The 12,590-nt window shown below is 39.3% G+C and overlaps 1 protein-coding gene across 1 annotated transcript; it reads left to right on the top strand.

Annotated features, from left to right (window-relative positions):
• The first annotated feature begins 11 nt into the window (after positions 1-11).
• LOC109861205 (kinesin-like protein KIF12) lies at positions 12-11,264 on the top strand. Its single transcript, XM_020440758.1, has 16 exons — positions 12-97; positions 929-1,166; positions 5,297-5,389; positions 5,490-5,568; positions 5,761-5,973; positions 6,704-6,841; positions 6,941-7,082; positions 7,297-7,391; positions 7,795-7,936; positions 8,643-8,761; positions 8,999-9,103; positions 9,196-9,325; positions 9,425-9,650; positions 9,738-9,882; positions 10,036-10,247; positions 10,901-11,264. Exons 2-16 carry the CDS (start codon positions 937-939, stop codon positions 11,262-11,264), a joined length of 2,433 nt encoding a protein of 810 aa, XP_020296347.1. The 5' UTR covers positions 12-97; positions 929-936.
• Positions 11,265-12,590: the final 1,326 nt, after the last annotated feature.

Raw genomic sequence — 12,590 nt, forward strand, 5'->3', positions numbered from 1 at the left:
AGAGATAAAAGTTTTCGCTACGCTGGAAAAACACATTGTTTTTATACTTGGTTATTGACAATAGCAAGTAAACCTGATGGTCGAAAACAACAATGTCGTAAGTGAAACATCCGTTCTTCGAATCTACCTGCCCGTCGTCAATTAACAATCGATTCAAGAGCCGGTGATTTCAATGCTCACTAGGTGTTTTATTTTCGACATGTCTTTTTTTATACTTTTTCATTTTATTTTCTATTTAAAATTCTATTTAAAATTCTATATAAAATTCTAATTAAGATAAAATCAACAAATCGAATTAAATTGATTATCTCAAAGTTCTCACGGTCAACTTGCTTCGCGTGTAATTTAAAATTAATTTTTGCGCGTTGCATTTGTTGACACGAATATCCGCATCTTGATACTTATCTCTCATTTACCATGTTTATAAACATGCGCTTATCAAAATTACGTTTTGGAAATGTTTTTTAACGGTGTTCATACGCGTGCTTCAATCAATTCTGAAAGTTTCGTCGAGGCAGCTTTCGCTTTAATTGCGATTAATCAGTTAATTATCATTAAGCGAGCGAAACGAAGCGAGAACTCGCAATCGAATCGAGCGAAAAGCACGAAATTCTCGTATGTCATTAGCCGACTATCGAATAGTACTATTGAATAGTCGCGTACGTACGTGATCGCAAAACTATATATTTCGCATTTCAAATTTATCGCGCGGTTATCACCGGTGATAAAAATTTCTGAGAGATAGAAACAAATATTGAATCGTTTGCTTATCCCCCAATATTCCTGTATCTTAATTAACAATCGTGTGTATTATATATCTGTGTGTATATTCTCTCGACAATATTTTTAAAATTTAACAAATTTTCCATTTCGAACCGACAATTATTTGAGAGTAAAATTTGCGAGAAATCGGATTTTTGGGGAACAGGTTGACGGATGGTGCTGGTGAAAAATCCGTCCCCGACACGTGGCCCGAGCCCCCAACGAGAAAATGGGAAGAACCAGAAATCGAAAGGACGAGGAGGAAGAGGAGGAGGTCGAGGTTCGCGCGGGAACAGTCCCGGCGATAAAACTGGTTCCCGAGGAAGTAGTCCAGGAAAAAGTGGTGGCTCCGATCATGGCAAAGGAAAGGGGAAAAGTGCGTTGTTGCACTCGCGAGGCAACGAGTGAGTACAATCTATATACGCGCTTTACCTTGCTTGCCAGCAGCAAGCCGTCAAAACGAATGAACGCGCACTGCAAATCGATCTGGATCGCTTTGCGTTTGAATTCTAAATACCGAGCTGTTTCTTCTTTCTGTCGCCTGACAGTATTGGTTTTGAAGATTCCACGCATATCCCCTTGAGAGATTTTCACCGTCTCTCTGTGAACTTCGATTATAACACACGTACAAATCCACGATAAAACAAATAATTTATTTAAAAAATAATATAAAAGATGAAATAATTTGTTTACTTGATATATTTGACGCGACGTGTTGTAAAAAGATTTCCGAAAGCTATTCCAAACAAACTGAGCGTGCGATTCATTTATTGCGGACAAACGTGTAATAAAAATAAATATGTATTAGTAACTTGAAAGAGATAAATGACACAGATAAAAGCGGACAGAGAGAAAAATAAATACTAATTTGCCCGGGAGGGCAATGAGAATTTCCAATTAGTCTGGAAATAAAAACTTTTATCTCGTTACGTCAGAAAGTTAATTATCGAAGGGAATCCATCTGACGAGCGATAAAACTCATGCCCCCAACGACGATATGTAATGCATTGTCACGATACAAATAGAAATTATTTTGTAATCCGACGGACGTGGACGCGCGTAAGAGAGTCGCGCACACATATCCTCAATAATATATCAACAATTTCGCATAATCATTATTGGATTTTGTCGACGAAATTGCCGCGAAACAAATTTGCTTTGTTGTCGGGGACGTGCAATCGAAAATCGATGTATCGACGTTGTCAGAGAGAAAAAAAACTGACGAACGCGAACGGGACGGTGGAAATCCGCAAATTGCACGTCGATTTCTGTCTCTTTCGTATAAGTGCAAAAAAAAATGAGATTGCGGAGAAGACGCTGAAGTAATTTGTTTTTTTTTTTTTTTTTTCAACAAACATGTAACGAGTGTTTTCTCGCAATTTTCTCATGTATCTGTACTCGGAATTATCTACATTGTTTTCGTTATATCTTCTATTAATTTTTGATATCGTGGAACACAATGAAGCGAAGTCATTAGTTAAGACGACGATAAATCTCTCAACGACGAGAGACAAAAACTTTCGACAATCATCGGTACGTGACTTAAAGTGTCGCACACCTATGTTATTACTGTACACGCTCGAATATGTGCGACAGAAAAATGAATTCGCCTCGATTACTCGTGCTTTATCGCTCCGATTTCCCGTGATAACAAAACGATAGACGCGCGCGGCACACGTAGAATAATCGAATAGATAGCGCGACTTTCATTGATTTATAGATTTTTTTTCTCACGCCACAAGAGATCCGTCAGCTAACAGTTCCAACAGACGCGCTGAAAATTTCGTCGAGATAAAAAAAATCCCGATTGTAAAAACCGACAGACAAAAAAGAAGAAGAATCATCAGTTGAGAAACAGCGGGCAAGAACGCATTTTGCACGAGCTATTGTAGTGAAAAATAATTCTTCTATTTCTCAGAAAAAAAAAAAATCTTTACCAACGTTTGTTTTGACACTTGTCAGACGCGCGAGCGCAATTTCGACGTGTGTTGCACGGTATTGCGAAATTGTCCGATCGATAGTTTTTTTTTTCGCTGAGAAAAATCGTACGGAAGATCTAGGACAAAACTGACACACGATACGTCCGTCAACAAACGGGTAATGGTAAACCGCGCTCAATTATTTTACGCAAGGGTTTCCCCGTGAAAACACCGCTTGCCGCGCGCATCGATACGAAAAACAATCTACATACACACGTGCATAAGACGTAACGTAACAACAACAACACGGCGGTGCCGCCACAGACAGTTGCAGACGGTTGCGATATTGTAACGTGCTTTCGACATCGCTTATCGATTGCGCTCGCTTTCGCGGAAAACACGAATAAAACACGTGTGAAAGTAACTCGATGTAAGTTTGCATCGTAATAACGCACATCCCAACCGTAGTTGACAAAAATTTCATTGACACTGTTGTCTTTCAGTCTGTCGCTCGTTCAACAATTTGCACTTGTTTTGATTTACATAAACCACACGCGTTTGACATTTAAATAAATTGTAAATAAAATCACGAGTTTAAAAATTGCAAGTCACACTTGTAATTTTATGACAATCTCTTAGCTAATATATAATTTGATCTTTAAAACAACTATGTCCGAGATACTACGTAACAATATGATATTTATCAATATAATAGCATTTCTAGTTTAACACACAAATCCGTTTTTAACAAATGAACAATATTTAAGTACAAATCGTGTGCGCAAAAAAAAAAAAAAGACTCGTGAATGTATTTCCTGATCGATTACAGAAAACGACACGTATCACGCAAACTGCAATAATATGTTTAAATATTTCATGTGATAATATTACTGCGTGAGCGTGCTGTCGATCGCACGCGGCGGCGGCGCGACGCCTCTTTTACAGTCTTTGAATTTACAGTCGGCACGCGATTGTATTTGACTAATAGTTGCGCATCAATTTAATCTCACCTACTTTCGCCGTGACCATGAAAGCCCATCGCGGAATGTAAACACACAATAGCCGATATATATAAAACGCGTACAGAAAACATAAAAATTATCTCTTTCTTCGGATTTCGAGATGAGCGAAAGTTGAGATTGATAATAGAGACAGTGACATCACATTGTTGTCGACAAGTTTTGTCAGTCTTCATAAAAATAAATATCAATCTCACTGGCTCGTTATCTCACGTGGCGTTTGACAGCTCGCCGAAGTAGACGCTCTCTCGGTGATTTCCGACAACGCACCGTCTCAACTCGTTGCAACGGTCAAAATTTATGAGATGCGTTTCGAATCGCCGCCTCATCCGCTTTGTTTGCCAGAGTACACGGTTCCTGGCGCGTATAACTCACATAATAACTCATTTCTGTTTCTACAAAAAGAAAAAAAAGAAAAACAGATACAAGAGAGAGATGCGTGAGCGATATGTCAAAATACGTATGTCTATTATTGTACAAAATGACCATTACAATTACCAACTGTGAGCGAGGAGTTTGCGTGGCAAGGTTCTTGCAATCGATAAGTGTGATAATCAGATCTATTATCGCAAATATGCGTATGTGCACATCATCTATTGCCAATACACGTGAGTAGATTGATATTGCGATTGATGCGCGAGGACAAAACAATATTTTAAGAAAAAAAAACAATATTTCAAGTGGAAACGAACGACTTTTGTGTTTATCGACTCTCGCAAAAACTGTCCCGGAGATTCTCACGTGCGAAAGGACAATTACTACGAAACGATGAACATCCTTCATCCGACATATGACCGCAGAACATATGTGCGTGTGCACACACATACGCAGTGACTCACGTTCCTACAAAAATAGACACATTGCTTTAATTGATGCGCATATTATCTATCGGTCATGTTGTATAATATCGAGTGTTTAATACGTCCTGTGTGTGTTCATTGCGGCGGAGATATGCGAGGAAGAGTTTGAGTAAAAATAATATAATATCGTCGACAAGATCTCGCGCTTATCCAATCGATCCGACGATCCGATATTTACCAACATTGCGATCCTAAATTATTGAAGAAGGTCTCCGGAGAAACACATATCGCGCGCGATGTACGTACTTCGCAATGAAGAAAAAGAAAATCGCGCGCCGAATAACGCGGTCAAACACGCGATCAAATCGCGTTTCGATACGGGCTTCGATCCGGGAAAGGGTCTTCGTAAATTAATGAGGATATAGCCGCGCGCTTGGAATTGAGGGTCAATCGAACGATTGACTGAACATTTCCGTATTATCGACGCGTTCGCCTACGATCGTATACATTCATGGGAATCCGTCCATTAATTTGCGGAATTAGATCGGCGCGATTGCGGTTAATAATAGAAAGACCACAGCTCTTCATAGAAGAGCAACGTGTAACGATAAGAGCCGCGTATAAAATATGTACAACAAGAAACTTTAGAAAGTGACGTGTGCGCGCATAATGTGTGTGTAACTTTAAATAAAACTTGCACGTATTTTGCTTTCGTAAATAAATTAATTTTAAAATAACGTAACGCGCGATTCATCTCTCACGATCATCGCTTTGTTTTTCTTACGTGATTTTTCAGGATTGGTAGCATCGAAAAATTGGTTGACGGCGACAAGCGGGTAATTGCGACCAAACATCTGCTTCCAGAGAACAACATAAACGTTGTCGTCAGGTATTTAGCGCAAATACTCTCTCTAATTATCATTACGCTAGCAATCCGAGCGAATTTAATTTTAAGTTATTGTAATGACATAACGCTTTGTCCTCTTTAGAGTTCGTCCACTCAGTAATAAGGAAATTAAAGCCGGCGATGAAATGGCCGTGCAATTTCCGGGCGACGGGCAAATATACGTGAGCGAAAATTTAATTATCTCGACAGTAATATTTATATTACATCCTTAAAATTAATATCGTCTATCCAATCAATCGATATATTGTTGCAATATCTCTTTGGCACAATGTTATTGGATTGATAATGTACGATGATAGTACTCACTTTGGTCGCGTTAGGGTGAAACAATTCGAGTGCCATTTATTTTGCAGTGCGATGCGATTACGAGCAGCGGTGACAAAAAGCCGAAGGTGTTTTCCTACAATGTTGTTTTCGAACCTAACGCCACGCAAGAAGACATTCTGCAGCACTCGGGCATGAAGAATCTCATCGACATGGCGGTGGAAGGATTTAGCTGCACCGTGTTTTGTTACGGACAGACCGGAAGTGGCAAAACACACACTCTGACTGGACCTCCGAGACTCGTAAGATCTTAAGAACAAAAAAAAAAACAATTTTACAAATTCTGTTCTTCGCACGACAAATTGTAAACAACTGTTTTACATGTTTCGACTTTACAAAAGACTCACACTTGTTTGTATATACAAGATGTAAATTTTTTACATATTTTTATCTTGTGCCTGTCGAAGAGAACATCGCTTTATTTTTTGAGAAATACTTTTATATTTATTATTATTATTTTTTTAAGGTTTTCGAAAAAAAGAAACGTTCCTTTGATTGTCAAAGTTTGTAGTTGAGGTGTTCTTTTTGTTTCTAACGGCGCCTTACGATAATACGACTATGCTCATATATGCAGAGAACAATGCGATACGTAAAACATATGGTGACGTTACGTTACCCGATCGATAGTTTTACGTAGTCGATGCGGGAAGGTTAAAGTTGATTGTCTTTCGTAGATAAGATAATGCGACGCGTCTAAGTCACACGTAATGTGTTGGTTCTCGCGACTAGAACGCGTCATTAGAATTTCGATAGGTCAAGTTTGCATTGAATAAAAAAAAAGCGATGCTTAGGACGAATTAAAAAAAGAACAGTAACATTGGGAGAATAATTCCGAATACGCGCGCAAAATTACAAAATGTAGAGCGAAGTGCGAAGTTCTTTGATGAAATTTATTTATTGCGCAAAAAAAAAAAATCATTCGAATTGAAATTCGCGCGATTCTCTGATGATTCTAATGTTACTCACTCGTAGTTCGAAAAGATGGACCCGTACTCGGAGAACCACGGCCTGGTCTTCCGTTCCTTCGTCTACCTATTTAAAGTCCTTCAACAACACGACAAGTGCAATTTTGTACTAAAAGCTTCCTTCCTGGAAATCTATAACGAAAAGGTCGGTGTGCGTTTTGAAATGATAAATACACAAGCACTTAATAAATGATCGAAGTGCAATTATTTCGCACGCGTTAAATTTCATACAAAAAAACAACAGGTGATAGATCTTTTGAATCCCGGCACCTCGAGAAAACCACTAGCAGTTCGATGGAGCAAGAAAACGCGCGGATTTTTTGTTGAGAATCTCTTCACGGTGGAGTGTGAGGAACTAGACGATCTTCTGGCGGTTCTCGAAGAAGGTAAAAAGAAAAAAACAAAACAATTTTTTCAGAGAAAGAAAACTACATACAATTCCAAAAATATATTCGCTGTACCGTGCTCTAGTTCACCTTTAAATTAATAATAAAATATTGGTCAATGGGTTTTTTTTTTTATTAATTTACTCGTAAACTTATAATTATTAATCTCTGCAAATTGTTTTGAGAGAAAACAGAAATTATGTCACTTTCGCAGGACTGAGAAACAGATCTATCGGAACGCACAATATGAATGAGTATTCCAGTCGAAGTCACTCGATTCTGACCGTATACATAACTTCTGAGCAAGCCGTGAGTATTAAAAAAAAATTACGATAAATTTCGTGGTTAGCGCACAAGTAATTTCCTTGAAAAGGATAACAAAAAAAACCAAAGCAGCATCAAATGTACGCGCGATAATAAATCGTGTAGATAGCGTCGCGACAAAAGTCGCAATTTTATCTCATTTAATTCCCGTGCCATTGTCCGCGCGATCGAGAGAGTTATTAATTTTTTATATCGAAAATCGCGAGAGAGCGATAGATAACGCGACGAGAATTTAAGTTCGTCCCGAAACGTGGCAAAATTAATTAATTAATTAATTTTATCCCCCGGTTCGCGTTGATTTCACGATTAATTACGTCGCGCAATAAAATTGCTTCGTCGCGAAGATTAAAACGAGTCTACTCTCTCTCTCTGTCTCTCTTCGCGACAGATGGAGAACGGTGTGTTTATCTCGAAACAAGGAAAAATTAATTTTGTCGATCTCGCCGGGAGCGAGATGACGAAGAAAACTCAGAGCGAGGGCAAAACTCTGGAAGAGGCGAACAACATCAACAAGAGTCTAATGGTTTTAGGTAAGTACAAAAATACATGCTACATGTTATTATTATTGTTGGTGCGAAACTTGTTGACATCAGACATTACGCGCCGTGTGCAAACAAAACGCCGTTTCCTACATAAAAAATAAAGATCGCGATAATACGTCATATAAAAATAAAATATATACGCGGGTTGTCGTTTTAACTCACCGACTTGAGCAATTAACGCGACACCGGTTACTTAAAAATAAAAAATATATCGCGCAATCTAACGCGCGTGTGTAACGATCCGCTGAATGTCATTGTTCACCTCGTATCTGAGAAGAATCTCTCTCGCTTGAATTCATTTCGACTGTAACGATTACATAATTAATTTATCGACGAAAATTGGATTAGATCGTGAGTTACAAAATTACGACGATGTTTATTATTTAGAATAGCTGAAGCAATCGATGAAGCGGACTATTAAGTTACTGACATGTGACAAGACACGACTCCCGTCTGTGGAAAATAATCGATAAACTTTTTCGCGATTACTGACGCGCGCGAAATGAGAAGCCAAGGGAAAATTTTTCACGATTTTCTCGAGAACTCGAAATTTTTGCGACTTCGTTTGCAGAAAACACCTACTGATGCGTACTTTTAACTCGTTGTTTGGCAAAGTGATAGCATTTGATTGTTTGTCGTTTTGCGAGAAATATAATGAAATATAATGTTTGTTGTGCATTTGTTGTACGTACAGGATATTGCATCGCCTCCTTGAGCGACGCGAAACGAAAAGGAGGCCACATTCCTTATCGGGACAGCAAACTGACGAAGCTTCTGGCGGACAGCCTCGCCGGAAATGGCGTCACGTTGATGGCAAGTAGATAAAAACCAAAAAGTTTTAAAAGGTCCTGCAAAAACAATGTCGCAATGTATATGCCGCGATAACGCATTTATATATTTGAGAGCTCGTACCCATATCATATATGTACATATTTGTTTATGCGATAAGTGATAAACATACATCTCGACCACGTCGGTCGGCACGTTAAAAAAATGTCACGACGTGAGCTCTTTTCGAAAGATTTAATCGAACCAATTGATTGTATCTAGATCGCTTGTGTCTCACCGGCACGTTCGAACGCTAACGAGACTCTGAACACACTGCGATATGCCGCGCGAGCCAAAAAGATTTCCACAAAACCGATCATAGTAATGGTAAGATGCGCAATTCGGTGAACGTTTTCTTCAAAAACTCACGATCATCGACGGATCGTGACAAAACGTCGACTGTTATTTTTTGTTTTTAGGATCCACGCGAGGCTCTGATTCTCAGTCTGAAGCGAGAGGTCGGAGCTCTTCAGACCGAGAACGAGCATCTGAGAATGGCTCTTCATCTCAGCAGCGAGGCTCAAAATATGATCCGCAGCGAGTCTAAAAGTAACTCGTCAAAAAATTCTTACAAAAAAGAATGTGTGTTTTGTATAATTTATCAAGAAAATGTGCAAAAAAAAAACAAACAAAATGATTCTTTCGCAGCCGAACGACGGATACCGGTGACACCGCCGCCGGTGGACTTCGACAAATTGGCCGAGATGGAGAGCTCGGAACTGAGCCAACTTATTCACGCGTACATCACCGAAAACGAGGCTCTGCGACGCGAGAACGCGGAACTTTACGCCACGCGGGAACAGGTGATACGAGATCAGGAGCTCGTTTGTCGGGAAAACGAGAGACTGCTCAGAAAACTCGAGGACGTGAACTCGTAAGTTTCTTACTGGCGTTAAAAATTATAATCTCTGACGCGTAGTTATAGAAATCTCTTACTTCTTGTGATATTTTTATAATACAGAGTGTGTTGTCGATCGCCAATAATACCCGCGAGACCCTCGTATTCGGCGGAATTGTTGAACGATAACAACGAGGACGTACCTGGCGCTACCAACGTCTGGACCAATCCGAATGCAGCTCCTAGTCCAGTGTACTCCTTCTCGAAGGTGCGGATCATCTGAAAATAATGCAAAATAATTTAATAATAATAATAAAAGTTAAATAAATATAGCTCAATAAATAAGACAAAATAAACGAATCAATTATTTAATAATAATAATAATGTGTGATATAATGTGACGCATATTTTCTTTGTACAGTCTACGGTCAATAGCGGATTGTACAGATCAGCCGGCAATATGCCGGAAAAGATGTTGAAGGAACTCGATCGTCGTAGAATCGTAGGCAGTTATAACAACATTGCCGAGGTGTACAAAGATAAGAGCAGTCACCGTCGTCACAATTCGTGGGACAACAGCAATCGACAGATGATTAGTCCGGATCAGAGAATCTCTCCAGTAGATATAAATCAGTAAGTGATCTATGCTTTCAAACTTCAGTCTTTATTTCTTTTTTTTATGTTTGTTATTTATTTTTCAAACATTTTTGTATTAATAGTGAAATTGCATTTTGATATTTTTACGTTACAATTTCATATATTTTTATTATTTTTTTAATAAAAATATCTATCTCTTGCAAAATTAGCACAAATGTTGCACCTTCTACTGAAGTGAGTTCTCTTCTCTATTTCTCGTATATTTCACATTATACCAAACATTATTCTCTCGCTCTTTCTCTCCTTTTATTAAAGTTTTATAGTTTGTAAAAAGATGCATGAATGTGTGACAAACAGTATTTAAATTCGCATCAAATGTGGTAATCCAAGCAAGCATTCACGGTGACAAGAGATGTCACGTACAAAAAATCATTATTTCAAAACAAACTGTACGTATTACAACATGAGCTGCTGTTGAATGTGATGTATCCTCAGTTGATCTTTAAAGTTTCATTTTAGAAAAACAAAATAGAGATAAAAGCTTCAGGTTTTATTTCCCGAAGAACAGATATTTTTACCACGTTTTTTTTTTTTTTTCCACGGAGCACCACATTTGATGCTGACTGCGCGTTTGCGTTGAACGCGAGAGCATAGTCGGCTAAACTAACCGAAGGCACGCACGGTGACAGTCAAGGTCGAAGGACGGCCTTACGGCGTACCTCGACGGTACCTGAGGAGGGTAAGCCTCCACCGTCGAGGACGACCACGGACGAGCTGGCCGTAGCAGACGGCACCATCGCCGCGGCGCCGATCGAACAATCAAACGGTTCGCCTGATTCGATCATGAGCGGTCCCCTCGACGTGGACGGTAATTCCGCTCCCGACACCGCGGAATCGGTCGCTCCTACCGTGCCGTTCCCGCCGATATCGCAATCGCCGCCGCCGCCGCCGCAGTCGCGCGTTGACAGGAGCAACGCCGAAGAGAAGACCAAGGACGAACAGCGGCCGTTCGGAAGCCCGGTATCCGTCGATGAGGATGACGCGCGTTTTTGAAAACCCGCGTGAATTCTTCCGATAAAGAAGAAAAAAATATATATATATTTTTATTTGATCGAAAACACAAAAAGAAAAGAACCAGTTTCTCTTTTTTTTTGGTTTTGACGATATGACCGCGAAAGAGAAATTTCATTTTACATTCGCATTAACAAACGCTTGATTGTACTTGTAAAATATACACCGCTAAGTACACACACATGCTACAACACACATGTATATCTTTCATTATTTTTCTTTATTTATGTATTTTCTTAACTCAAGACTTCACGCAAAACAGAAAGAATAAACAAAAGTTGTACAGAAACAAAGTATATATATATATATATGTATATATATATTATATATATACATAGGTAAAAATTGTGAAGTGTTGTAAGAAATGAGTAAATTAAATTGAATAAAGAAAAAAAAAGTTGTCTATACATTATATATCTCTTCAAAATCATCCTCGTTTTTTCCACATTTGTTTACTTTATTCTATCTCGAATTTCTCTCTCGTTGTTTCGCCATTTTTTTTTCTGATTCAAATCAAAATCTATAGAAGAAGAGAAAATGTTATACTTTTCAATTATGCAAACATTCTTTTTTACCTCCATTGTGATTTAGTTGCCACGCGCTTGGACAAGATAAGTTATGGGAATTGCGCGGCAAATGTTTACACGATCGTATATATACATACTATAATTCGCGGCTAATAAGTAGCGCGATGTTAATTAATTAGCTCGTCGCGCGTGCGTTCCCGTCCTCTTCGAAAAAAATCTTCCGCCGACGACGGTACGTGCGCGGCGGGTTTTCGACATGGCGTCCACGACGTTCGTTTCGATTGGTTGCGCGCACATAGCAGAGAGACTACACACGCATGCGCGCCGATCAGTGTTGCCAATATCAAAATATTGATCGAATGGCCAGTAGTACCATCACGCAATTTTCCCCCGACGACCAAATCCAATCGCAATCGTCGATTAGCCGAACTGACGAATCGCGTGTGACTGACGTGTAATTGGACCGTTGGGTGCGTTCAGACAACTCAACAGTTGCACAACGGTTGAAAGATCATCACTTATGATAGGACTATTCTTCAAAATCCGCAGCGGTTCCAAAAGTACGATCCAATCAGAAGTGATTATCTCTCAACCGTTGTGCAACTGTTGAGTTGTCTGAACGCACCCAATCACTTCTGATTGGATCATACTTTTGGAACCGCCGCAGATCTTGAAGAATAGTCCTATCACAAGTGACGATCTCTCAACCGTTGAGTTGTCTGAACGCACCTAATGGGTGTGTTCAGACAACTCAACAGTTGCACAACGGTTGAGAGATAAT

The sequence above is a fragment of the Pseudomyrmex gracilis genome, unplaced genomic scaffold (assembly GCF_002006095.1).
Source record: "Pseudomyrmex gracilis isolate BER0280 unplaced genomic scaffold, ASM200609v1 scaffold_632, whole genome shotgun sequence".
NCBI classification, from domain to species: Eukaryota; Metazoa; Arthropoda; class Insecta; order Hymenoptera; family Formicidae; genus Pseudomyrmex; species Pseudomyrmex gracilis.